Genomic DNA, 27431 nt, shown 5'->3' with positions numbered 1-27431 from the left:
GGGAGAGGAGACAGTCACAGGGGATGGGGACAGCACAGATGGAGAGAAAACAGGAAATGACATGACAGAAGCTTTAGAAATCCAGCTGCCCGCTAGAGCATGGGTGCTAGGAGGTCTCTCCAGCCTGGCAGGGAGAGGGCACAGCGGCTCAGACACGGGGCAGTCTGTGCTAGGAGTCAGGCTGGGTGTGGGAACAGGTGTCCCCTGCCACCCCCAGCCTAATACAGGGACAGGCCCTTGTGACATACCCAGAAATCCACCCCCCCACCACCAAAGGAGGGACCAATTCCCTGAAAACCCATCCCCCTCAGCCTACTCCAGCTAGTGGTGGCTACACTGACAACTGGGCTGGGCTATTCTACCTACCCCAACGCCCTGCTGGCTCTCCCTGCCATGGGGCAGTGCCAGGCCCTGGCCCAACAAGACGCTGCTGTGTGCTTGCTGGCAGAAGGCTGCCCGGCAACAGGCACACAGGCATGTTGTGACCAGCACTCAAGGGGCTGCTAGACCCTGGGGCCAGGCCAGCTAGAGAATGAGGCTGTGCACACTATGAATGCAGTTGGCTGTCAGGAGCTCTTTGCACGACTTTGCCTCAGCCTGCAGCCTCCATCGCAGACAGAGCTCTTCACTGGGCCTTCACTGGGCTATAAACACCCAGCCAAGACTCTGGCTCCCCGACCCCATCCGCCAGAAACTGGTTTGCTTGGCAACACCACGAGGGAGGATTCTGGTCACCTGCAGAGGCTGACCAGGGAGTTGCCTGGCAGGGGCTGGAAGCAGCTTTACCGGAGGTTCTGGTAAAGCTGCTTCCAGCCCCTGCCAGGCAACTCCCTGGTCAGCCTCTGCAGGTCTTCGGCCCCTTTTTCAACAGCTCAAGGTAAGGGAAGCTGCTGAGGGAGCCAGATTCGGAGAGGGGACCCTGCCTCCCTGGTGCCTCCAAGGACTGCCTGGGACACGAGAGCAAGTGAGTGAACCTGTGCTCAGGAGGGTGGTGTTTTCTATAGGATCTGTATCTCCAGGGTGTTTCTAATACTTAGGTAAAGAGCACTAGTGTCACACGGCTGTGCAGAGGGCCTGTGCTCTATGCTACACCTAGCCCAGGGCCCTGGAAGAGGGGACCCAGCAGCTCACCTTTTCGGAGGGGCTTGGGAGAGGGCATTTAAGTTACTGGGGAATCTGAGGGGTCAGCACTGAGCTCGGGGCTGGTGATGGGCTATATAGTCACAGTATGCTCAGGAGAAGGGGCTAGATAGATGGGAGCACCCTGAGAGAATGCCTAAAGGAGCCGAAGTTGAGGGCTCAGACCTTGGGCATCCAGCAGCTAGGTGCCCTTACAGCAGCCTGGTGGGGAGCTGGCAGAAGGCTGCCCGGCAACAGGCACAGACCGGATCGGTTGTAGGAGTGCCCTACTGCAATGGGAGGGCCAAAGGCAGTGGGGTTGGGCCAAACTCCCCTGGCAATGGGCTGCCACGGCTCAGAGCTGGAAGCCCAGCAGGGTGCTCTCCTGTAACCTTGCAGTAACCCAACCAGCACGGCCAGAACATTCAGAGAAAGGGCGAGTGGGGCAAGCCCAGGGCAACAGATGCCAGGACAGAACTATCCAGGGCCGAACTATCCAGGGCCGGAGGCAGCAGCACAGGCTGGGCACTGCAGGTCCAGGAGGAGATTGAGGCACATGCTGAGATGGTGGTGCAGGGAGTCCCAATCATTGCAGGAGGCAGAGGCCCCATTCCATGGACTTTGGGGGAAGGGCTTCGGCTGATGGCTCTGGATGCCAGCTGAGGACCCCAGGGTAGGACAGCAGGGTCCTGGTAGGGGGGAGGCCTTCCCCTGGCATCTCCCCAGGAAGAGAGCACTCACACAGACACACCGCAGAGCCAGCCCTGCCCCTCCCTAACCCATCTCCCTGTCCCTGTCCCCCAGGCTCAGTGAGTTAGGGATGAGTGCGGGTTAGTTGGCATCAGGACAGACAAGCAGGCAGAGTGAGAGCCAGGCAGTTACAGCTGCTGGAGCGCCCCGTGGACAGGCATGGAAGGATCAATGTCCCAGGTGAGATCAGGCGCCTGTGACAGATGAGGCATAAGATGAGGACCAAGGGCAGAGACTGAGTTTGAACCAGCAGCACCCCCCCCACCTACCTCTCCTGGGATCCCCCAACCACCACCACATGAGTGCAAGGACAGAACGCTACCCCTTGTGTGCCCCAGCCCCGCCACATGCACCCCCCTCTAGCTGCCTCCCCCAAGAGCCTCCAACCACCATCACCTGAGTGCAAGGACAGAACATTGCCCCTTGTCTACCTCAGCCCAAACCTCACCACACACCCACCCACTCACCCCCACAGCAGGCCCTCTCTTCCACCCAGAGCTCCCAACCACCACCACCCAAGTGTAAGGGCAGAATGCTGCCACAACTCCGCCCAGTGACTCAGAGCAGCTGCTGCTAACATGCCATCCAGCTGGCCCAATGAGGGTGTCAGATGACAGGAGGGCTGCTCAGGCCAGGCGTGAGGGGCAGGGGGCAGCAAGGTTAGTGTGTCCCATAGCCCCATCGTGTGTTCTCCCCACACAGTTAGGAGTGGGGGATGTTACCAGGGGTTAGGGGTTAGTGAGTAGCAGAAGTGTTACAAGCAGGGAATTGGGGAGGAGCCAGACAATGACCAAGTGGGCAGTGGAGTGTGGGGATGGGCGGGAGGGACTTGCTGTGGGGCCCCAACTCTGACCAGGAGCAGCGTCAGCAGATCTTGGGCCTGGGTTCTGCTGGCCCAGGCTGGCCTTTGCTGCCCCCAGAAAGACAGGAATGGTATCTGGCTGTTTGGAGATTCTGGGCCCTGAGGCCAGGTGGTTAAGGAAAGCCAGCAGCTCCTGCTGCCCAGGGCAGAGCCATGGGTAGGGAAAGGCCCCGGCCCTTGTGTTTGGCCCCAGTCAATTCAGGTGCAGTGCTCCCTACAGGGGGTTTCCCAGAGCCTGGCTTTGCCTCTAGCACAGCCCTGGCAGCAGAGCCCAAGCGCTCCCTGTGCCATCAACGGCAGCTTCTGCCCCGGCTCTCTCGCAGGGATGGAGACCTTTATTTCAGCCCATCAGTCCTAATTAGACCTCTGGGGCCCTGCCCTGACAGCCCCTGCCCTTCTTTCAGCCCTTTCCTCTAACACTATCCTTTGCTGCAGAGCAGGACGCTGAGGGGCCCTGCCAGGTGTGAGAGTAAAGGGGGAAAGCGCAAAGACATCGAGATGGCCATGCCCGGCCCAGTCCCTCGCTGTGTTAGTGGATGGCTTGGCAGTAGAGTGACCCATGCCCGCTGATGTGGGCTAGGGGTTACAAGCACTGCTCTCTGGGGGATAGGGGGCACTCTCTACAGCAGGCGATTCCTGTCCTTGGAGACATCGGCTCAGCGCCTGAGGGGAAGCACTGCTCAGCTAGGGTTGCCAACCCTCTAGGTTTGGCCTGGAGACTCCCGGAACCAGCATCGATCTTCCGATGACTATTGAAAGCAATCAAGGAGATTTTAATAGGGTATTTTAAGAAAATGACATTATGTCAGGTTGGAAAAAAAAATCCCCCGAAATAGCATAGAGATGCCAGCTCTGACTGAAGCTGAGCCCAGGCCTGGCGTGGCCACGTGGACCCATCCAGCACACAGGCAGCAGGACTCTTCGGAGAGAGCCAGCAGGGGCTGAGACAGGCCAGTGAGGCCTGTTACTCTCAGCAACCAACCAGGCTCTACCCCACATGCTTTGCTACTAGCTCAGGGTGGGGTTGAGGGGGCAGGGAGAGGCCTTTGGCCCTAGGCCCTCACATGAGCAGGATGCTGAGGATTTGGGCACCAACATCCAGGGCACCATGCACCGAGTGCAGCCTGGGAGACACCGTGGGTGTGAGGTGCAGGCGCTTACCGTCCTTGTGGACCCGCATGGCCGAGGCTGTGATGTCTGTTGTCACGTTGAAGTAGGGGAGCCACAGATCCTGCAGGAGCACAAAGGGCTAATCAGAGACCATTACGGCGCAGGATGCTGTTGTGGGGGCTGTGCAAGGCACCATGCCCGCTGGACAAGGCCAGGCTCCAGGGAACACAGCTGCCAGCAGGAAGCATTGATCAGGGCTTCCCAGCAAGATGCTACTTTGAGTGTTCTGCACCAGGACCCTGCCCAGCTTCCTGGACCCACCTACCTCAATCTGCTTGTCCTGGAAGACCTTGTTGATGCTGGTGTTGAAGGCTGAGCCAGAGAACATGGAGGTGATGGGGTAGGTGAGGTCCAGGACCGTCTCAAACACGGAGTTCATGCTCTGCAGGAAGAGGGTGAGGGGTCACTTCGTGGGTGGCACGGCCCAGCACAGGCAGCATTCTGAGTCCAGGCTCATGGGGATAAGCAGGGAGGAATGTCGAGATGGCAGCAAGCCTGAAGCTCACAGGAGACTCACCCACTGAAGCGAGATGGTGCACAGCCCCACCACTTGGCATGCCGGCCCTGGAATCGCTGGTGGGGGTGTGACATGTCCTCCAGCCAAAGCACCGTATGCCAACTAGCATGACGGGCTGTTACTGAGGAGGCTGCAATTCCCACCGGAACCCCCTGCTGCCCTAGCCTGCTGCATGTACAACAGAGGCTGTCGTGTCTAGCAGCACAATGCTGAGGCACACCATGGGCTCGCTGCTCCAGGCCAAACAGAGATCCCAGGCCCAAAGGGAGGACAAACCCCCACAGCCTGCAGGGGGTTTGCCTCTGAACCCACAGGACAGAGCTGCATAGCATGTGCAGGGGGCAGAGATACCTGCAGCAGAGAGAGCCTGGAGGTTCTACAGGCCCCCTCAGACAGACTGATCAAGCCCAGTGCAGGCTGGGACCTCTGTATTGCACTTGCTAGCTGTGAGGGCCAGCTCCCAGTGCCTGGACCTGGCTGCCAGTGGCTGTGGGGAAGGCTGGGTTACGGGGTGGCAGCTCTGGGAGGGGCTGGTTTGGGAAGTTCTCCTGCTCCCACCCTCCCAAGTCTGGCCCTGCCCCACAGCACACCCACTCTGCATCTGCCCTACTCCACAGCTGGCCTTGCCTCTCACCTTGGCCCATTCGCGGGCACGCTGCTTGGTGCGCACAGCACTGCGCTCTTCAGCATAGAGAGCCCCAATGAAGGAGCCAATGGATGTGCCCCCAATCAGGTCAATGGGAATCCCGGCTTCCTCCATGGCCTTGATCACCCCAATGTGCGAGCAGCCCCTGTGTGCGGGAGGGAGGGGTCAGAGTCCAATGGCAGGCAGGGAGCCTGCCCCAGGAGCCATCACATGGCCCCAAACTCTGCAACCTGCCACGCAGCTGACATGCCTCCAACGGGCCAGGCAGCCAGGATTTCTGCTATGGTGCTTCCAGGATGCACTGCTCCGGGCAGGGTGGTGGGCGGCAGGTCACTGTCTCAGCCCCACTCCCATGGCCCTTATTTGGAGGCAGTGTTTGTGTACCAGTAGGGACATGGGGCTGGGAGCCAGGACTCCTGGGTTCTATCCCCAGGTTTGTCCCCCCTGCCCACTGTAAAGCTGGGGTTGTAGGTGCCTATGGCCCCCCACTGGGGGATGGTTTGCACGTAGGTGCAAAGGAATGCCATGGGAATTCAGTGCCCCAGCCAGGCCCCGTCTGAGCCCCTACCTGGCCCCTCCTCCTCCCAGCACTAAGGCTATGCTGTTGCCAGTCAGGACTCGTGCCAGGCGGGAGAAGTCGCTGTGCCGGTCAGCGTCCTTCTCAAAGACCTTCGCGTACATCTCCCTCTGCAGGGCCAGGAGTGAAAGTCAGACAGGCTGCCACCCCCCAAAGCAACCCCATACAGAATGCATGCACCCCCAGAGTCCACTCCCAACCCCACAGCACCCTCCCACCCGCTTATAACAGGGAACCCCCTGGCTCTGCACCCCGCACTCCAGAGAGGTCTGATGCCATCACAGACCTATGCCAGGCTGGCATCAAGCTCTGCCCAGGTTAATGCCATGGAAGGCAGCAGAGGCACCACAAGGACCAGACTGGCCTGGTGGTCTTTTCTGAGACAGCAGCTCTGTGCCCACCCCCATGGGTCTTATAATCCTTAGCACAAACAGCTTCACCGTGTGGCACCATGCTGCACCAGCCCAAAGAGTCCTGGGGACGAGAGGGACATTACCAGCTTGTTGGGGCTCCGGCGGGAGAAGACACGGCGTGGGCACTTGATGTGAAGGTGTCCTGAGCACCAGCTGCGCATGTTGAGCCACTCAACGGTGCGGGAGGGGCTGGGGCCATCCTCCCGGTGCAGCAGAATCAGCTGCTTCAGGGCACGCACGGCAGTGTTCTCCAGCATCTGCTCCAGCTGCAAGGGCAGAACAGGGGCCCCTAGAATGAGCCAACTCCCTGGTGGAATAATCCCTGCCCCAGCACAGCACACACAGCCCCATCCCAATGCACAGATGCTCTCCCCACCTCCCACAAGCCTCCATCCCTGCATGACATACACAGCCCCCTCAGTGGGCAATTCCCCCCCACCCCACCCTACCCTCCTAGCATGAGCCGCTGCAGCCCAGTCCAGCTCACAGCTCCCCCCTCAGGATGAGCCCCCTACCCCTGTATGGCACGTACAGCTAGGGTGACCAGATGTCCTGATTTTATAGGGACAGTCCCGATTTTGGGGGCTCTCTCTTATATAAGCACCTATTACCCCCCACCCGTCCCAATTTTTTACACTTGCTATCTGGTCACCCAGCGCACAGCCCTCCCCAGCAGGAGTCTGGAGGAAAGTTGCAGAAGGGACATGGAAGCTGGTCATAGATTCCCACACCAGAAAGGACCACTGTGATCATCAACTCTGACCTCTTGCCTGACACAGGTTAGAGAATTGTCCCCAAGGATTCCTAGAGCAGCTCTTTTAGGCTAGTGGCTCTCAACCTTTCCAGACTACTGTACCCCATTCAGGAGTCTGATTTGTCTTGCGTACCCCAGGTTTCATCTCACTTCAAATCTACTTGCTTACAAAATCAGACATAAAAATACAAAAGTGTCACAGTACAGTATTACTGAAAAATTGCTTTCTTCCTCATTTTTACCATACAATTATAAAATTAATCAATCAATTGGAATATAAATATAGTACTTACATTTCAGTGTAGAGTACATAGAGCGGCATAAACAATTCATTGTCTGTATGAAATTTTAGTTTGCACTGACTTTACTAGCGCTTTTTATGTAGCCTGTTGTAAAACTAGGCAAATATCTAGATGAGTTGATGTACCCTGGGAAGACCTCTGCGTACTCCCAGGGATACATGTGCCCCTGATTGAGAACCACTGTTTAATACAACATCCCATCTTGAGTTTAAAATGATGAGTGATGGAGAATCCACTGCGACCATTGGTCATTTGTTTCAGTGGTTAATCTCTCTGTATATCTCCACTCTGACTTTGTCTAGCTTTAAGAAGAGCCCTGCAAAGCTGCAGATATCCGCTTTATATGTGGGGATGTGGATATCCACGGACCATTTTCCGGCTCGTGGCTCCCATGCAGACACAGATGATGTCTCCGTGCAGGGCTCTGCAGCATACACTAACCCGAAGGGAAGGGCTGTCACCAGCCCTCAGGCTGCTGCTCAGCTCTCTCAATCATATGATACTGAGCATTCTGGGAGTTGTAGTCCCCAGCTTGCTTGGTCAGAGGCGATAAACCACAGCTCCCAGAAGGGAGTGAGCCAAGCACCATTTGAAAGAGGGGTAGTTGTACTTTAAATTAGTTGGCGACAACTGCGGTGCTGTGAGGAGAGCAGCCTGTCAGTCCTGGCCGGGTCTGCTTACGCTAGACCTGCCACAGCTGTATAGGACTGGCCGAGCCACTGGGAGGATGGTGCTGCACACGAGGGCTCAGGATTGTAGCCTGTGCCTGGAGCAGGGCAGGACGTAGCGTTACCAACCCTCCAGGATTGGCCTGTAGTCTCCAGGAATTAAAGATTACTCTTTAATTAAAGATTATGTCATGATGAAATCTCCAAGAATATATCCAACCAAATTTGGCAACCCTAGGCAGGAGGGGGAGCAGAGACAGAGTCATCGGCGGGGCAGGAGGTCTCTGGGGAGAAGAGGGAGCAAGTTGAGGGTCGGGGACTTCGCACAGTCCTGTGTCACTGCTGCATGGTGACCTGTGAAGCTGTTAGTAGAGCCCTGGATATCTGTGGATATCCCCATTCATAGATGCAGATATGCAAGGACAATTTTTGTGGATCATGAATCAGATGCGGATATACATTTTTGTATCCGTGCAGGGCTGTGGATTTAATTATCAGCCATTGGATCACATTAGACCTTCCTCGGCTAGATTGATGAGCCCAGTAGCAAATATCTGTTCCCCAAGTAGGAACTGAGATCTAGTCACCCCTTAACCCTCTCTTTGTTATGCTAGATAGAGCCCCTTGACTTTGACTCTAAAGCAGGTTTCTAATCTTTTAATCTCATGGCTCATCTCTGACCTCTCTCCAGTTTATCCACATCCTTCCTGAATTGCAGGCAGCAGAGCTGGACACAGGAATCCAGCAGCAGTTGAACCAGTGCCAGATACGAGGTTAAACCTCCCACTCGAGAATCTCCTGCTTATACATTCCAGGATCGCATTAGCCCTTCTGGCCACAGCATTGTGCTGTGGGCTTATGTTCAGCTGATTGTCCACCACGACCCCCAAGTTTTTTTCAGGAGTCCCTGCTTCCCAGGACGGGGCCCCCCACCTTGTCAGCACGGCCTACAGCAAGGGTGGGCAAACTACGGCCCAGGGGCAACATCTGGCACTTCAGACATTTTAATCCAGCCCTCAAGCTGATGCCAGGGAGCGGGGTCCAGGGCTTGCCCCGCTCCAGCACTCCAGCCAGGAGCTTGCCCCGCTCCACGCGTCCTGTGGCTCTGCGCAGCTTCCAGAAGCAGCAGCATGTCCCCTCTTCAGCTCCTGTACATAGGGTCAGTCAAAGGGTTCTTTCCACAGCTCCCATTGGCCATAGCCAGCGGGAGCTGCAGGGCGGCGCCTGCGGATGGGGCAGTGCGCCGAGTCGCCTGGCTGCGCCTCCCTGTAGGAGCTGGAGTGGGGACATGCCGCTGCTTCCGGGAGTTGCTTGAGGTAAACACCGTCTGGAGCCTGCACCCCTGACACCCTCCTGTGCCCCAACCCCCTATCCCTGCCCTGATCCCCCTCCTGTCTTCTGAACCCCTTGGTCCCAGCCAGCGCAATCTCCTGCACCCCCAACCCCTCATCTCCAGCCCCACCCCAGAGCCTGTATCCCCAACTGGAGCCCTCACCCCCCTCCACACTCCAATCCTCTGCCCCAGGCTAGACACCCTTCAATGCACCCTGAACTCCTCATTTCTAGCCCCACCCCAGAGCCCGCACCCCCAGTTGGAGCCCTCAGCCCCTCCCGCACCCCAACCCCCAATTTCATGAGCATTCAGGGCCTGCCATACAATTTCCATACCCAGATGTGGCCCTCAGGCCAAAAAGTTTGCCCACCCCTGGCCTACAGTCTTTGCTCGTAGATGTAGACATTTACACTAAGCCAGATCAAAACAGACTGTTTGCTTGTGTCCAGCTCACAAAGTGACCCTAATCGCTCTGTCATCTGACAGTGGGGACAAGGGAGCCCCGACGGTGCTTCCAAGCTGCACTCCACAGGCCGATGCAGCATCCCAGACCATGCTGACCACCTCCATGGGCTCGGGATGCAGCGTTCCCCCAGTCACTGTAGACAGGGCCCCAGCCTCACCTTGCCTAGGGCTGGCTCCTGGTCCCCCAGTCCAACAATGAGGATGCAGTCAGCTTGGCGGATGCAGCGCACAGTCCAGGGCGTCAGTGTGCAGTCGGTCTGGTACAGCACAATGCGGTGGATGTCCTCCTGCTGCGCCAGCCAGCCTGACAGCCGGTATTCTTGGATGCTGCCAGGGAGAGGATGTGAGCAGGGAGCCTCCAGCTTTGTCCTGCCCCACCCCATTGCTCCAACCTTTGCTTCTGGCCCTGCTCCAAGCTCCTACCGTGCAGCCCCTCCTTCCCTCTACCTAATGCCCGGATGCCAATGGGGACCCTTCCCCCAAGCTCCCAGCATGCAGTTCCCCAGCTGCAAGCTCTGACAAAGTGGAAGGTTTTTTGTAATATTTTTATGAAGCCTATATATGCCTGAGTTTCCCCTATATGCTGCATTGTTAGCTAGTGGGATGTGAGGAAGGTCTGTTTGCTCTCTGGCCAGGCTAAAAAACACAGGTGTGAACAGCTCCTAGCTCTCTGGGGCTTTAGCTCTTGAGAAGACAATGGCAAATCCAGTTGCCCAGACATGGATCACTAGCAATCAACGACCCAGAGAGATGGACTTCCCCTCTTGGCAGGGGGGCTGAGCCGCATCTCCCCAGTTCGAGGACAGAGAACTGGGGGAAGGGAGATGGGGGTGTTAAGTGTGGGCTGTGGGAATCAGTTGGGGGCACACCTAAACTGGGACAGAGCAATCAGAGGGACAGAGCTCTGGGCTGACCAGGATGGACTCTGCTGTAACTTCCCTTTCTCTGTGCTGGCCAAGGACTTTCTTTGCTGTGTTCCAGCTAGACCCCACCCTCTGTGCCCCAGTGACACAAGCCCCGTAGCACAGCCCTGCAGGCCCCACATGGTGGGGGGGGCTTTTATGGAGAACAAAGAGATCAGGGACTAAGAGTCAGCTCCTTCAGTCCACCTACCGCCTGTGCCAATCCCCTACCTGTCCAGTGCTGAGGCACCTAGCCGTGCTCGGATGATGTCACTGGTCAGAAGCAGGGTGGGACCTGGAAGAGTGAACAGGACCATCACGCCGGGCCTGCACCCCAAGCATGACCAGGAGCAGAGCGAGGCTCTGGCCCTTACTCACCTATGGCGTTGAGGGCATGCTCCAGTTCCAGCGTGAAGGCTGCCATGGGCACATCGTCACACACTGGCAGCACTGCCACCGTGGACAGGTTACTGGCTGGGTTGGTTAGCTCTGAGCTGGAGGCCACACCAAGACTGGAGCCTGTGGGAAAGATAGAGTGACCAACCGTCTGAGGGACCCAAAAGGTAAGACACCCACCAACCGAGAGTTCCCGGCCAATGGCAGCTGCAAAGTCAGTGCTTGGGACATGGGCAGCATGTGGAGACCCCTGCCCCCCCCGGAGCCACAGGGATGTGCCGGACGCTTCCGGGAGCAGTGTGGAGCCAAGGCAGGTAGGGAGCCTGATTTAGCCCTGCTGCGCCGCCAGATTTTTAGCAGCTTAAAATCTCCTGGTTTGGCTTCAGTAGCCTCCGGGTGATAGAGCCCAATTCCGGGAGCCTCCTGGCAAAACCGGGAGGGTTGGCAACCCTATGAACTGAACAACCGCGGGACCTGGTCTGGAGCTCTGCTCTGTGATGCCCAGCATCAGTGCTGGCCTGGCCCGCAAGGAGAGGAGCCAGTTCCCACCCCACCCAGGGAGCCTGGCTCTCTGCTCCAGCCATAGCAGCTCCTGCTTCTAGCCCTGGAGCCCTGCTTTAGTCCCCAGGGTGGGTCAGTCCCCAACAGGTCAGCCAGTTGCTCCTCAGGTCTTGACTGTGGCTGGGGGAGAAGCAGGGAAATGCCAGCAGCAAGCCACCTCCCCTGCATGGTGATGAAGTCACAGCCTGGAACCCCGGCTAGGGACAGAGGGTCCCGCAGGACATGCCGGGGTCTCTGTAACTCTGACAGGCCATACCCGCATTAGAGCAAGTTGCAATGTAACCCTCCCCCCAAAGCCCCTACCTGTGAAGGGCCCGCACAGCTGCTGTAGGTTCCCGAGGATCTTCTGGCTCAGCAAGTGGATCAGGCGGGTCACAACCTGTCAGGAACAGCAACCAACCCAGGTCAGAGACGAGGGGACCTGGAGTGGGTGTGGAGCATGTGGAGAGGGGCAGGACTCAGCCCAGCCAGCCTCCCAGGAATGCTCTTGTTTGCCAGCCCACCTCTTAGGGCCCAGGCGCATGTGTGTGTGGGGAGAACAAGTGCCAGGGCACCAGGGAGCAGGGCTCAGGGTCCTGCTCGGTTTGGACATGGCATGAGGTGCAGTTTGCCCTGGAGGGGCAGGTGTGAAACACTTCCTCCGCCCCCTGGTGGCTGGGCCCAGATCACATGCTACTCCTTTGCACTGTGGGACTCAGGAAGGGGATGACCCAGGGAACAGAATGCTGGCATTATCATGGCAGTGGGATGTGGGCATCAGAGCTCTCCCTTAATCAGTGCAGAGGCCAGACACAGCAGGAGGCTGGCAAACCCAGCCCGGGCTAGACCAAGATGTCCTCTGCCCCCTCATGCTTCCTAGGCATGACTGGAGTCAAATCATCATGTAAGGGGCAGGGATGGCAGCTGAGTACATCAGGCCACAGGTTCCACCAGCGGACGGCCAGAACTGGAGAACACTGTGCAATTCAGAAACTCTGACCCCTCTCCCTCATGGAGGTGTATGGGTATTGCTCCACCATGGCCTGAACAGAGAGAACAGCCCCATCCTGCTACAGAGATGGGCACACTCAGGTCCTCCCTGGACAGCCACCATCCCTGAGCAGGGCTTCAACGTGGCCCTGGCCTCAGCTTGCTAGAACGCTGGATTGGAAGCTCACAGACTTAGGCTTTGTCTACACTAGTTGGTTATTTAGGAATTAGCTGACTTAATTCGAAAAAAAAAAAGGAGATTCTGTCCACACGACCTTACTGTTTTTTTCTATTTAAAGGGTTCTTTAATCCGATTTCTGTACTCCACCTCGGCAAGTGGAGTCGCACTAAAATCGAGATCACAATCCTGGGTTAAAGGTATTGTGGATGCGATTCGATGTTATTGGCCTCCAGGAGCTATCCCAGAATGCTCCCTTATGACCACTCTGGACAACACTGTCAACTCCGATGCACTAGCCAGGTGGACAGGAAAAGCCCTGTGAACTTTTGAATTTCATTTCCTGTGTGGTCACCATCAGCACAAGGTGACCATCAGCACAGTCCATCATCACAGGTGACCATGCAGTCCCGGATTCGCAGACAAGCTCCAGCATGGTCCAAACAGGAGGTATTGGATCTCACTGCATGTTGGGGAGATGAATCTGTTATGGCAGAACTACATTCCAAAAAGGGAATGCAAATATGTACGCTAAAGTCTCCAGGGTCATGATGGAAAGAGGCTACTCCAGGGACACAGAGCAGCGTCGTACAAAAATCAAGGAGCTCAGGCAAGTGTACTAAAAAGCCAGGGAAGCGAACAGTCGCTCTAGGTCACAGCCCCATACATTCTGCTTCTACCATGAGCTGCATGCCGTTATGGGAGGTGACGCCACCATTACCCCACCACTGTCTGTGGACACCTGCAAGGGGGGAGTTGCACGGAGCGAGGAGGAGTCATCATTGGAGAACGAAGAGGAGGAGGAGAGTGCACAGGCAGCAAGTGGGGGAATCAGTTTTCCCACCTAGCCAGGCACTACTCTTAACGCTGGAGCCAATAGCCTTCCCCCACTCCCAAGGTAGGCTCCCAGACCATGACCCTGGAGAAGGTACTTCTGGTCAGTGAGAGCCTGATCGGAGCGACGCGGTGGGGTAGAGGGGGTAACCCAGCCGTGTTCGCGTTTAAAGGGCTCATCCCTGCTCAGAGCCTCATCAGTGCCACACGGTGGGTGCCGGTGGGTGTTGTGTTGTGTGAAGCAATCATCCCAGAGAGCCCGCAGGCCCTCCTTTTATATGGCAAACCTGCCAGGCATCGCTTACTATGGGAAAGGGGCCCAGCAGTTTGAAAGCACTGAAATGAATGTGGAAGCAGCAGAACCTGGGCTGCCTGCAAGATGAATTCTGTTGCCCATGTGTGATGGCTTACTCACACCAAAGTGGCAGGCACTTCAGTATAAGAGGCAAAATGCTAACTTGTACAGAAAGAACATATTATGAATTGCCTGTTTCAGTGAGAAAGAGTGTCCCCTTTGTTCTTTGAAATGTATTTTAAAATACTACCTCCCTTTTTCTCCTCCTGCAGGTGCAAATGTTTCAACGTGGCCCCTATCTACTCTGTCCCAGAGACTGGTCCAGATTAGAAGGCGGAAAAAATGAACTCGGGAGGACATGTTCGCTGAGCTCATGCAGTCCTCCTGCACTGACAGGGCCCAGCTGAATGCACGGAGGCAACCAACTGCAGAGTCCTGTAAAGCATTACAGGAACATGAAGAGAGGAGAGACACGCACGATGAGAGCAGGCAGGACGCTGTGGTCAAGCTCATGGGGGAGCAAATTGACATGCTCCGCTGTATGGTGGATCTAATGTGGGAAAGGCAGCAAGACCACAGACTGCCGCTGCAGTCCCTGTATAACTGCCCTTCCTCCTCCCTAAGTTCCATAGCCTCCTCATCCAGACGCCCAAGAACACATGGGGTGGGGGGCTACGGGGACCCACACACAACCCCAGAGGATTGCCCAAGCAGCAGAAAGTTGGCATATGCAAATTTTGATTTGGTTTCTGGACTTGTCCTTCCCTCCTCCTCCACCCCCGTAACACAATACCCACCCCCTTCCTCTGGTCTACCTTCTGATTTCTCTCAATGTGTTGTGCAACAAATAATAAAGAAGGGTTTTTAAACAATTGTGACTTTATTTCCTTTATATATATGGGATGGGTAACTTCAAGAGAAACAAACACAGCCGTCACACTGTACCCCAGCCAATCATGAAACTAGCTTTCAAAGCTTCTCTGATGTGCAGCACGCCCTGCGGTGCTCTTCTAATCACCCTGTTGTCTGGCTATGTGAAATTGGCTACCAGGTGAGTTGCCTCAACCTCCCACCCCGCCATAAATCTCTCCCCCTTACACTCACAGATATTGTGGAGCACACAACAAGCAGCAATTACAATTGAATATTGGTTGTGCTGAGATCTAACCGAGTCAGTAAACTGCACCAGCGCGCTTTCAAATGTCCAAAAAGCACATTCTACCACCATTCTGCACTTGCTCAGACCTATAGTTGAACTGCTCCTTATTACTGTCCAGGGTGCCTGTGTATGGCTTCATGAGCCATGGCAGTAAGGGGTAGGCTAGGTCCTTGAGGAGAACTATAGGCATTTCAACATCCCCAACAGTAATTTTCTGGTCTGAGAAGTAAGTCCCTTCTGCAGCTGTTCAAACAGACCAAAGTTCCTGAAGATGCGAGCATCATGCACCTTTACCGGCCACCCACGTTGATGTCAGTGAAACGTCCCTTGTGATCCACCAGTGCTTGCTGCACCATGGAAAAGTACCCCTTGTGGTTTACATACTGGCTGCCCCGGTGTGCCGGGGCCAGGACAGATGGAACGAATGTCCCTATCACCCTGCTGCAGTTAGGGAACCCCAGCACATTAAAGCCATCCACAGTGGTCTGCACATTTTCCAAACTCACTACCCTTGATAGCAGCTGGTCAATGATTGCATTGGCTATTTGCAGCACAGCAGCCCCCACAGTAGATTTGCCCACTCCAAACTGATTTCCAATTGATCGGTAGCTGTCAGGCGTTGCAAGCGTCCATAGTGCTATGGCCACTCGCTTCTCAACTGTGAGGGCTGCTCTCATTTTGGTGTCTTTGCACTTCAGGGCAGGGGACCGCAAGTCACGAAGTTCCAGGAAAGTGGCCCCATGCATACGAAAGTTTCACAGCCACTGGGAATCATCCCAGACCTGCAACACTATGCGGTTCCACTAGTCTGTGCTTGTTTCCCAGGCCCAGAATCAGCGTTCCACAGCATGAACCTGGCTCAACGCCACCATGATCTCCCAATCACCACATGCCATGCTTCTAGGAATGTCTGTATCCATGTCCTCATCAGTATAGTAATCTTGCTGTCATCGCTTCCTCGCCTGGTTTTGCAGGTACTGCACATATTGCTGGATAATGTGCGAGGTATTTACAAGGGTCAAAACTGCAGCGGAGATCTGAGAGGGCTCCATGCTTGCCGCACTATGGCACCTGCATGGGTAATCCTGGAAAAAGGGCGCAAAATGTAGGAGAGCTGTTCAGTTCAAGATGGCCAATAAAAGTTGGTAAATGGTTGTCTTCTATAGCTTCCATGAGAGCCCAGGACAGACAAAAGACAGTTACTCACCTTTGTAACTATTGTTCTTCGAGATGTGTTGCTCACATCCATTCCAGTTAGGTGTGCGTGCTGCGCATGCACACTCATCAGAAGATTTTTACCCTAGCAGCCCCGGTGGGTCGGCAGGGTTGCCCCCTGGAGTGGCGCCGCATATATACCCCTGCTGACCCGACCGCTCCTCAGTTCCTTCTTGCCGGCTACTCCGACAGTGGGGAAGGAGGGCGAGTGTGGAATGGATATGAGCAACAAATCTCGAAGAACAACAGTTACAAAGGTGAGTAACCGTCTTTTCTTCTTTGAGTGATTGCTCATATCCATTCCAGTTAGGCAATTCCCAAGCCTTACCTAGGCGGTGGGGTCGGAGCGAGATGTCGCAGAGTGTAATACTGCGGAGCCGAAGGCTGCGTCATTCCTAGACTGCTGAACCAGGGCATAGTGGGAGGCGAAGGTACGGACCGAGGACCAGGCAGCTGTGCGACAAATCTCATGAATGGGTACGTGAGCGAGGAAAGCAGCCGATGAGGCCTGAGCCCTGATAACGTGCACAGTCACGTGGCTCGATGGAACATGAGCCAAGTCGTAACACGTGCGGATGCATGACGTCACCCAGGAGGAAATCCGCTGTGAGGAAACGGGTAGGCCCTTGATACGCTCAGCCACCGCAACAAAGAGTTGGGGGGTTCTGCGAAATGGTTTTGTTCGCTCGATATAAAAAGCAAGCACTCTATGGATGTCTAGGGAGTGTAGCTGCTGCTCCCTGCGAGACAAATGTGGCTTTGGGAAGAAGACAGGTAGGAAGATCTCCTGGTTAACATGGAAGGCCGATACCACTTTGGGGAGAAAGGCCGGATGTGGTCGCAACTGCACCTTGTCCCTGTGGAATACAGTATATGGGGGGACCTACCATGAAGGCCCGAAGCTCAGAGACTCGTCTCGCTGATGTGATGGCCACCAGGAAAGTGGTTTTCCATGAGAGAGAGAGAAGGGAGCAAGTTGCTAACGGCTCGAATGGGGTGGACATGAGTCTGGCAAGAACCAGGTTAAGGTCCCATGTTGGGGTGGGGCAGCGCACCTGGGGGTAGAGGCGCTCTAGGCCCTTAAGGAATCTAGACACCATTGGGTGAGAGAATACCGAGAGGCCATTCTCTCCTGGGTGGAAGGTAGAGATGGCCGCCAAATGGACCCTCAAAGATGATACCGCTAGGCCCTGTTGTTTGAGAGACCAGAGGTAATCCAAGATGTTAGGGATGGAGACCTCGGTGGGAAGGAAGTTCTGCTTCATGCACCAGCACGTGGAACGCTTCCACTTGGCCAAATATGTCGCTCTAGTGGAAGGCTTCCTGCTACCCAGGAGCACCTGTTGCACTGGGGCAGAGCAACACAGCTCAGACTGGGTCAGCCACTCAGGAGCCATGCCGAGAGGTGGAGGGACTGAAGGTCCGGGTGACGCAGTTTGCCGTGGTCCTGAGCGATCAGGTCCAAGTGAAGATGTAGGGGGACAGGGTGGGCTATGGATAGGTCTAGCAACATGGTGTACCAGTGTTGCCGAGGCCACGCGGGAGCTATCATGATTAAGCGGGCTTTGTCCCTGTGTACTTTCAGTAGGACCCTGTGGATGAGCGGAAATGGTGGAAAGGCGTAGAGCTGGTGCGTCGTCCATGGTATAAGGAAGGCGTCCGCCACTGAACCCGGTGAGAGGCCTTGAAAGGAGCAGAACATCTGGCATTTCCTGTTCCCGCAGGACGCGAAGAGGTCTATCCGGGGAAACCGCCACCTCCGGAAGAGCGAAAGAGTAATGTCCGGGCGAAGTGACCATTCGTGGGAAAGGAAGGATCTGCTGAGGCGATCCGCCAGTGTGTTCCGAACTCCCAGGAGAAAGGACACGATGAGGTGTATAGAGTGGGCTATGCAAAAGTCCCAGAGTCGTAAGGCCTCTTGACACAGGGTTGAAGACCTCGTGCCGCCTTCCTTGTTTATATAGTGCATGGCCGTTGTGTTGTCGGTGAATACTGACACACAATGGTCCTGTAAGTGCTGTTGGAACGTCTGGCAAGTGAGGCGGACCGCTCTCAGCTCCCGGACGTTGATGTGCAGGGTCAGCTCTTGAGATGACCAAAGGCCCTGGGTGCGTAGGTGCCCGAGGTGATCCCCCCAACCCAGGGATAATGCATCCGTTGTCAGGGATGCCGAGGGCTGGGGCGGATGGAACAGGAGCCCTGCACACACCATGGAGGGATCCAGCCACCACTCTAAGGAGTCTAGGATGGTCAGGGGAATGGTGACGACCATGTCCATAGCATCCCTGGCTGGTTAGTATTGTGAGTTGAGCCACAACTGGAGGGGTTGGAGGCGCAGTCTGGCATATTTTGTTACGAATGTACAGGCCGCCATGTGGCCCAGGAGAGTGAGGTAAGTGTGTCCGAAGTCAACGGCGCTGCTCGCAGACTCTGGATGATGGCTACCATAGTCTGGAACCGTGGCAGTGGTAGACAGGCTCTGGCAAGATTGGAATCCAGGGTGGCGCTAATAAATTCTATCCTCTGAGTGGGGATCAGAGTCGATTTTTCCGCATTGATCATTAGCCTAGATGTAGGAAAAGGTCCTTGGCAATGCGGATGTGATGGAGGACTCGCACCTCAGAGGTCCCGCAGATGAGCCAGTCATCTAGATACGGAAACACGTGTATCCGACTGCGGCGGAGGTCGGCGGCGACTACAGCCATACACTTGGTGAATACTCTTGGGGTTGTAGAGAGAGGCCGAACGGGAGGACCGCGAACTGAAAATGTTGGCGGTCAGCCATGAACCAGAGGAACGTCCTGTGAGGTGGGAAGATGGCTATGTGGAAGTAAGCATCTTGCATGTCAAGGGCGGCATACCAGTCTCCAGGATCCAGGGATGGATAATGGTCCCCAGGGATACCATACGGAACTTCAACTATAACTTTATCATGTATCTGTTGAGTTCCCGCAGATTGAGGATAGGTCTGAGACCTCCCTTTGCCTTGCAGATTAGGAAGTAGCAGGAATAAAACCCCTTGCCCCATTCGTGCTCCAGTACCTCCTCTATGGCTCCTTTGGCGAGGAGCGTTTGCACCTCCTGGAGGAGGAGTTGCTCGTGAGAGGGGTCCCTGAAGAGGGACAAGGGAGGAGGGTGGAAGAGGGGGTTGAAATAAATTGGAGGTGGTATCCAAATTCCAGCGTGCATAAGACCTAGCGATCTGACGTTAGCTGGGACCACGCAAGGAGGAAAAAGGAAAGACGGTTGGAGAAAGGAGGGGACGGATCCTTTAAAGAAACTGGTACAACACCCTTGGGCGCACCTTCAAAAGGAAGGTTTTGGCCCTCAGAAAGGCTTGGAGGAGCCTTGGTTTTGGCCCCCTTGGTTGCCCGATTGCCTTCGGCGACCGGTTCTGCCTCATCATCTGGTGAAGTCTTGCCTCTACTGGGGCTGAGGGTAAGGGCGGTGCGGTTGGGGCCGGAAGGGCCTGCGCTGAGTCACTGGCGTGTGCATGCCTAACAAGTGCATAATGACCCTGTTGTCTTTTAGGCTCTGCAGCCTAGGGTCAGTTTTATTCGAGAACAGCCCTTAGCCCTCAAAAGGGAAGATCCTGAATAGTGTGTTGCAGCTCCGAGGGGAGGCCGGAGACCTGCAGCCACGAGATACGACGCATAGTCACGCCAGAGGCCAGAGTCCTGGCAGCTGAGTCCGCCGCGTCCAGGGAAGCCTGGAGGGAAGTTCTTGCCACCTTCTTTCCTTCATCAAGGATCACCGAGAACTCCTGTCGTGCGTCCTGCGGAAGCAACTCCTTAAATTTGTCCGCTGCCGCCCAGGTGGTATAACTATAGCGGCTAAGGAGGGCTTGCTGATTGGACACACGGAGTTGGAGTGCCCCTGCGGAATAGACTTTGCGCCCTAGCAAGTCCATGCGTCTCGCGTCCTTTGATTTAGGGGCTGGAGCCTGCTGGCCATGGCGCTCCCTCTCGTTAACCGACTGGACAACGAGGGAGCAAGGAGGAGGGTGGACATAGAGATATTCATAGCCCTTGGAGGGCACCATGTATTTACGCTCTACACCTTGCGCAGCGGGTGGGACAGTGGCCGGGGACTGCCAGATGGTAATGGCATTGGCCTGTATGGTCCTAATGAAGGGAAGAGCCACTCTAGTGGGAGCATCTGATGACAAAATGTCCGCCACTGGGTCCTGTACCTCCGGGACCTCCTCGGCCTGCAAGTTCATATTTTGTGCAACGTGTCTGAGGAGGTCTTGGTGGGCCCTGAGGTTGATTGGTGGAGGGCCAACAGACGAGGTTCCAGCTACAGCCTCGTCAGGGGAGGATGAAGAGGAGAGACCTGGAACAAGCAAGTCTGACGATGGCTCCTCCTGGTGGATTGTCTCTGTCTCCCTGGGGAGCTGGAAGTCCTGAGGCTGGGTCAACCCTTCCTCCATAGGAGGAGGGGGAGGAGGGTGGGTGATCGTGGCTTCCTGCACCCGGTGTTCTGAGGTGGCCAAGCGCGATGGACCTGGGTGAGAGCCTTGGGCCTGATGGCACGCCCAAGGTGTCCAGAAACCCCACTGTTGCGGCCCATGATCTTGAGGCCGAGGCTCATGGAATAATGCAGCAGGCATGTTGGTGTCTGGGGCGTATGCACTATCCGCCTGAGAAGACACGGACGGATGTCGGGACGGCTAGTGAGGAGCCAAGCGAGCCTGGTATGAGTCCTTTGCTCTCGTCGCTGGAGATCTCCTCGGTGCCGGGGATCGGTACCGGGAGTCATATCGGTGCCGAGAACGAGACCGGGACCTGCAACCAGCGTGGTGCCAGGAGGTTGACCTGGATCTCGAAGGTCTGCGGCGGGACCGGCTGCAAGAGTCTCGGTGCCGGGAGCGGTGCCTAGAACCGGAGCGGTACCGAGAGTACTGGGCAGGAGGAGAAGTGGATCTGTGCAGCGAGTACGACCAGTACTGCCTAGGTGAGCGGTGTCGGGACTGCGAGCGGCGTCTAGACCAGGACCGTCCATGAGACCGCAAGCGGTGCCAAGACCTGGATCAAGATTGGTGCCGGCTTGCTGATTTCAGTGAAGGAGGTCTCATAGCGGCTGGCTTGCCTCTGGAATGTAGTACCCGCACCGGCAGTGCCAGGGGTTGAGGCAGGGCAGACTCAGTCATCGCTATAAGGTCCCTGGCTGAGGAGAATGTCTCCGGTGTGGAAGGGACTGTAAGCTCAACCACAGGCCTCAGCGGGGAGCTCTGAAGGACTGGACTCGATGGCCCTCTCGGGACTGAAGTCGACGGTACCACAGTCATTGGTGCCACAGCAGGAGTAGGTGCCGGGCGGTCCAAACGAGGGCGAGTCTGCATCGAAGGCGTGGAGGAAGCGAAGGGCCTCCGATCAGGTCCCTGTGCCAGAGAAGGCCGGTGCCGAGGTGTCTTGGCGGAGCCGGTGCGGTCCGGTGCCGGAGGAGCGCTGTCAGCGCTTGGTGCCGAGGACGGAGGGTTCAGGGCTGCCTCCATAAGGAGAGTCTTCAAGCGAAAGTCCCTCTCCTTTTTTGTCCACAGCTTAAAAGCCTTACAAATGCGGCACTTATCTGAGATGTGCGATTCCCCGAGACACTTTAGGCAAGAGTCGTCGGGATCGCTCGTGGGCATCGGCTTTTTACAGGCCAAGCAGGGTTTGAACCCCGGTGAACCAGGCATGGGCCCCGGCACCGGGTGCGGGGAAGGGCTAATGCCCAAACCCTGCTAAACTATGTATACTATCTATCTAATAACTATAAAACTAATTACACTATAGACTAAGTCAACTATGTACACAAGATATCGAATGAACAAGGAGAAGCTAGGGAAGTGGAGGACAGCTAAGCCGCGCTCCACTGTTCCAACGCCCGACATGGGCAGTAAGAAGGAACTGAGGAGTGGTCGGGTCAGCAGGGGTATATATCCGATGCCATGGTGGCGCCACTCTAGGAGGTGACCCTGCCGACCCACCGGGGTTGCTAGGGTAAAAGTTTTCCGACGAGCGTGCATGCGCAGTGCGCACACCTAACTGGAATGGATATGAGCAATCACTCAAAGAAGAACATGGAGAAATTAGCTAGCGATGCAAAAGCGGGAGAGCAGAGTTTGTGGCGGAAGCTGTGCTGCTCAGTTCACAGTGGCCAAAAAAGGCAGGAAATGGTTAGATAAAAGAGTAGATAGAAAGACGAGAGGACATGCGAGGTGGATTCATAGGCTGCTGGCAGTATGGCATCTGCTATAGCTTTCACGGAGGGAGGAGTGAGTGACGACACACACCCAGAAACACCTGCGAGAATGTTTTTGCCCCATCATGTACTGGGAGCTTAACCCAGAATTCCAATGGGCGGCAGGGACTGCGGGAACTGTGTGATAGCTTCCCACAGTGCACCACTCTGACATTAGATGCTAGCCTTGGTACTGTGGATGCACTCTGCTGAATTCATGCGCTTTAGTGGGGGGACACAAGACCAAATGTATAAAATCGCTTCCAAAAATTTGAATAGAATAAGTTCAAATTAATTTCATACTGTAGACGTACCCTTAGCCTTTAAGACCAGAAGGGACCATCATGATCATCTAATCTGACCTCTTGCACATTGCAGGCCACAGAATCTCACCCACCCACTCCTGTAAAAGACCCCAAACCTCTGGCTGAGTTACTGAAGTCCTCAGACCCTGATTTACAGACTTCAAGTTACAGAGAATCCACCATTTACACTAGTTTAAACCTGCAAGTGACCCGTGCCACATGCTGCAGAGGAAGGCAAAAACCCCACAGGGTCTGTGCCAATCTGACCCAGGAGAAACTTGCTTCCCAATCCCAAATCTGGTGATCAGTTAGACCCTGCGCATGTGGGCAAGACCCAGCAGCCAGAGACTTGGGAAAGAATTCTCTGTAGTAACTCAGAGCCCTCCCCATCTAGTGTCCCATCTCCAGCCATTGGGGATATTTGCTGCTAGCAGTTTCAGATGGACTACATGCCACTGCAGTCCCATCATCGCATCCCCTCCAGAAACTTCTCAAGCTTAGTCTTGAAGACAGTTTTTTGTCCTCGCTGCTCCCCTTAGGAGGCTGCTCCAGAACTTCACTCCTCTGATGGTTAGAAACCTTCATCTAATTTCAAGCCTAAACTTACTGATGGGCAGTTTATATCCATTTATTCTTGTGTCCATATTGGCCCTTAACTTAAATAACTCCTCCCCCTCCCCAATATTTATCCCTCAAATGTATTCATAGAGAGCAATCAGATCTCCCTTCAGCCTTCACGTGGTTAGGTTGAACAAGCCAAGCTCTTTGAGTCTCCTCTCAGAAGGCAGGTTTTCCATTCTTCTGATCATCCTAGTCGCCGTTCTCTGCACCCATACCAGTTTGAAGTAATCCTTCTTAAACATGGGAGACCAGAACTGCATGGAGTATTCCAGGTGAGGTCTCACCAGTGCCTTGTATAATAGTACTAACACATCCCTGTCGCTACTGAAATACCACATCTGATGCATCCTAGGACCGCATTAGCCTTTTTCATGGCCACATAACACTGATGGCTCATAGTCATCTGGTGATCAACCAATACACCCAGGTCTTTCTCCTCCTCTGTCACTTCCAACTAATACGTCCCCATTTTATAGCAAAAATTCTTGTTGTTAATCACTAAGTGCATGAGCTTGCACATTGCACTATTAAATTTCATCCCACTTCTATTACTCCTGCTTTCAAGGTAATCCAGCTCTTCTTGTGTGATATTCCATTCCTGCTTTGTATTAGCAATCTCTCCCAACTTTGCATCATCCGCAAGTTTTATTAGCACACTCTCACTTTTTGTGCCAAGGTAAGTAATAAAAATATTAAACAAGATTGGTCCCAAGACAGATCCCTGAGGAACTCCATTGTAACCTCCCTCCAGCCTGACCGTTCACCTTTCAATGTGATCGGTTGTAGTCTCCCCTTTAACCAGTTCCTCATCCACCTTTCAATTCTCATTTTAACAAATAATTTCCTATGCGGAACTGCATCAAATTCCTTATTGAAATGCAGGTAAATTAGATCTACTGCAATTCCTTTGTCTAAGAAAAGCAGTTATTTCACAGAAGGAGATCAGATTGGTCTGGCAACAGCTACCTTTTGTAAAACCATTTTCTATTTTATCCCAATTATCATTAATCTCTATGTCCTTAACTACTTTCTCTTTCAAAATTTGTTCCACGACCTTGCATACAATTGAGGTCAAACTAACAGGCCTGCAGTTTGCTGGATCGCTTTTTTTCCTTTCTTAAAAATAGGAACCATATTAGCAATTCTCCAATCATATACACGATCCCAGAGCTTACAGATTCATTAAAAATCCTTGCTATTAGACCTGCAGTTGCCATGTACCAGTTCCTTTAATATTCTTGGATGGAGATTATCTGCCTCCCCACTCCCCCTTTAAACTTTGAGTTTGAATTCCACCTCGGATGTGGTAATTTCTACTTCCATATATTCATTCCCATTATCCACTCTGCTGCTACCCCTAAGCTCCTCATTACTCTTATTAAAATCTGAGGCAAAGTATTCATTTAGGAGTTGGGGTTGGGCCAGGGCCAGGGCCATGTCCAGATAATCTTTAATCTCCACCCCATCCACGGTGCTTAGCAGTTCCACTTCTTCTTTCCTTGTTTTCTTTTTATTTATATGCCTAAAGAACCTTTAATGTTGGTTTTAATTTCCTTTGCAAGGTCCAATTGTGCTTGGCTTTCCGCAGTTCTCACTTCTCCCCTACACTTTCTGACCCCTCAGAGGTCGCTTTCCTCGCTGATCCTTCCCATCATCTATTCCTTATAGGCTTTCTGCTTTCTCTTAATCATCTGTTTGAGATGCTTGTTCATCCAGTGTGGTCTGCAACCCTTCCTGACAAAATTGTTCCCCTTGCCTGGGATGCAGGCTTCAGAGAGCTTCTGAACTTTGACGAAGTAATTCCAGGCCTCCTCCACATTCAGATCCTTGGGTTCTTCAGTCCAGCCCATGTCCCTAACTAATTCCCTTCACTGTTAAAAAGTTTGTCCTTTTGAAATCAAGACCCCTCGATGTGGATCAATTTTTGTTTATCTTTCCATGTAGCTTAAACTGAATTAGCTCATGATCACTCAAACCAAGGTTGTCTCCTGCAACCAGCTCTTCTACAAGGACTTCACTGCTCACCAATATCAAATCTAAAATGACATCGCCTCGTGTAGGTTCAGTGACTGTTTGGTGAAGAAATCTGTCAGCTATCACATCCAGGAAAACCTGGGCCCTGCTGTTATTAGTAGCACTTGTCCTCCAATCTATCTCCGGGAATTTAAAGTCTCCCATAATCATACAATTCCCAGTAGTATTTATTTCATTAAAAACATTGAAGAGGTCTTTATGCAGATCAGATCCTGGGGGTCTGTAGCACATCCCAAGCACTGTCCCAGGGGACTCTCTGGTAGCTTCTTCCCCAGAATGATTTTGGCCCAAACAGTCTCTGTCTTATCCATTCCATCACTTCTAATTTCTTTACCGTCTGCCTCATCACTAACAATGCTACTCCTCCACTTTTGCCTTTGTTTCGGTCTTTCCTGAACAGCACATACCCGTCAATCCTTGTTCTCCATTCATGCTGTCATAAACATACAGCTAAGGGTAGCATAAAATCCCTCCTTTACCTGTAAAGGATTAAGAAGCTCAGACAACCTGGTTGGCACCTGACCAAAAGGACCAATAAAGGGAGAAGATACTTTCAAATCTGTGGGGAAAGGTTTTTGTTTTGTGTTCCTTTGTTCTCTCCAGGTCAGTGAGGAACCAGGGCAGGGAAAATACATCTCCCTAAGCCATATCTGAAGGAAGCATCTAATATTACAGAAATAGTAAGTAATAGCAAGGAAATGCATTAGATTATATTTTGTTTTAGCTTGTGAATTTTCCCTGTGCTAAGAGGGAGGTTTATCCCTGTTTTTGTAAATTTAAAGTTTTGCCTAGAGGGGAAATCCTCTGTGTTTTGAATCTTTTTGTTACCCTGTAAAATTATCTTCCACCCTGATTTCACAGAGATGATTCTTTTATCTTTTTTTTTAAATAAGCTTCTTTTAAAAACCTGATTAGGACACTGAAACACAAAGACCCAGGGGGGTTGATCAGTGGTCACTTTGTAACCAATTGGTTAGGATATTATTCTCAAGCCTCCCCAGGAATGGGGGTGTAGGGGTTTGAGGGGGATATTTTGGGGGAGGTAGGGCTCCAAGTGGCCCTCCCTGAATGTTTGTTTAAAATCACTTGGTGGTGGCAGCGATACCAAGGGCAAGGAAGGAATTTGTGCCTTGGGGAAGTTTTAAACCTAAACTGGTAGAAATAAGCTTAGGGGTTTTCTCATGGGGGTCCCCACATCTGTATCCCAGAGTTCAGAGTGGGGAGGGAACCCTGACACATGCCTATTCTACCAGGTTTCTGTTATCCCTACAGTGTTTGGTTTCACTTCCTGCATCAGTTGCTCTAGTTCCTCCATTTTGTTACCCAGCCTCCTTGCCTTGGTATACAGGCATCTTAACTGCTGCTGCTTGGTTTCACCCACATTCCTCACTCAGTTGGGTACAGTCATTCTGCTTCCAGTATCGCCTTCCTGACTGGTATCAGCACTGTCCTTCCTCTTAATGTCCATTTGCCTACCCATGGCTGGTCCCTTCTCCATTGCTGTGTCCTCTCTTTCTTGATTTTCCTCCAGGTCAATATTAGAATCAGGCATGGAGATTACATGAGCATCTCTTAACCATCTCCTGCGAGTTCCTAGTTTAAAGCTCTTTTAATCAGTTGCACCAACTCCATCCCAAAAGGCTATTTCTGTCCCTGCTCAGGTTTTGGTCCATCCCATGAGAACAGTCCTCTGTTCGTGAATGCCTCCCAGTGGTCAAACATCCCAAAGCCCTCCTCATAGCACCACTGCCTGAGCCATCTATTGATCATCTTAATCTTGTCTCGCCTTCACTCTTCTCCTCTAGAGAGGGCAGAATCCCACTGAAGATCCCCGGAGCCTCCATTTCCTTAAGCATCTTCCCCCGCCTGGCACAGAGAATCTAGTGTCATTTGTTCCCACATGAGGGACAATCAGTGGATTCTTTCCTGCTTCCCATTAGGATCATTTTCAACCTCAGGTCCACATCCCGAATCTTAGCTCCTGGCAGACAGCACACCCCTCTGTGTTCCGGATCAGTTCTGGTGACAGGACTGTCTGTTCTTCTTAGTAGGGCAGTCCCCAGTCACGTAGACCTGCCTCCTCCTGGCGGTGGTGTGATTCTCAGGCCTAGCTCTTAAACATTTTTCTCCCCAAGAGGACAGAGCTCTTGCTTCACCACAG

The 27431-nt window shown here is 53.7% G+C and overlaps 1 protein-coding gene across 15 annotated transcripts in view; it reads right to left on the bottom strand.

The window, feature by feature from the left end:
* Positions 1–27431, bottom strand: part of PNPLA6 (patatin like phospholipase domain containing 6) — a 72573-nt gene that overhangs the window by 8482 nt on the left and 36660 nt on the right. For 14 of the 15 annotated variants that reach the window (XM_030545499.1, XM_030545501.1, XM_030545507.1 and 11 more), the window contains 9 exons: positions 11739–11814; positions 10857–10997; positions 10710–10773; positions 9735–9903; positions 6138–6320; positions 5633–5751; positions 5053–5209; positions 4167–4283; positions 3893–3962 (listed from right to left, as the gene is read on the bottom strand). In XM_030545499.1, the coding sequence (XP_030401359.1) occupies positions 3893–3962; positions 4167–4283; positions 5053–5209; positions 5633–5751; positions 6138–6320; positions 9735–9903; positions 10710–10773; positions 10857–10997; positions 11739–11814 (1096 nt within the window). Of the gene's footprint in view, position 1; positions 3481–3892; positions 3963–4166; positions 4284–5052; positions 5210–5632; positions 5752–6137; positions 6321–9734; positions 9904–10709; positions 10774–10856; positions 10998–11738; positions 11815–27431 lie in introns of those variants that run through there. The other variant, XM_030545513.1, reaches the window with a different exon arrangement.

This window comes from Gopherus evgoodei, unplaced genomic scaffold (assembly GCF_007399415.2).
Source record: "Gopherus evgoodei ecotype Sinaloan lineage unplaced genomic scaffold, rGopEvg1_v1.p scaffold_37_arrow_ctg1, whole genome shotgun sequence".
In the NCBI taxonomy this organism is placed as follows: domain Eukaryota; kingdom Metazoa; phylum Chordata; order Testudines; family Testudinidae; genus Gopherus; species Gopherus evgoodei.
The sequence above is the reverse complement of the archived record's forward strand: the minus strand, read 5'-3'. Positions and strand labels throughout refer to the sequence as shown.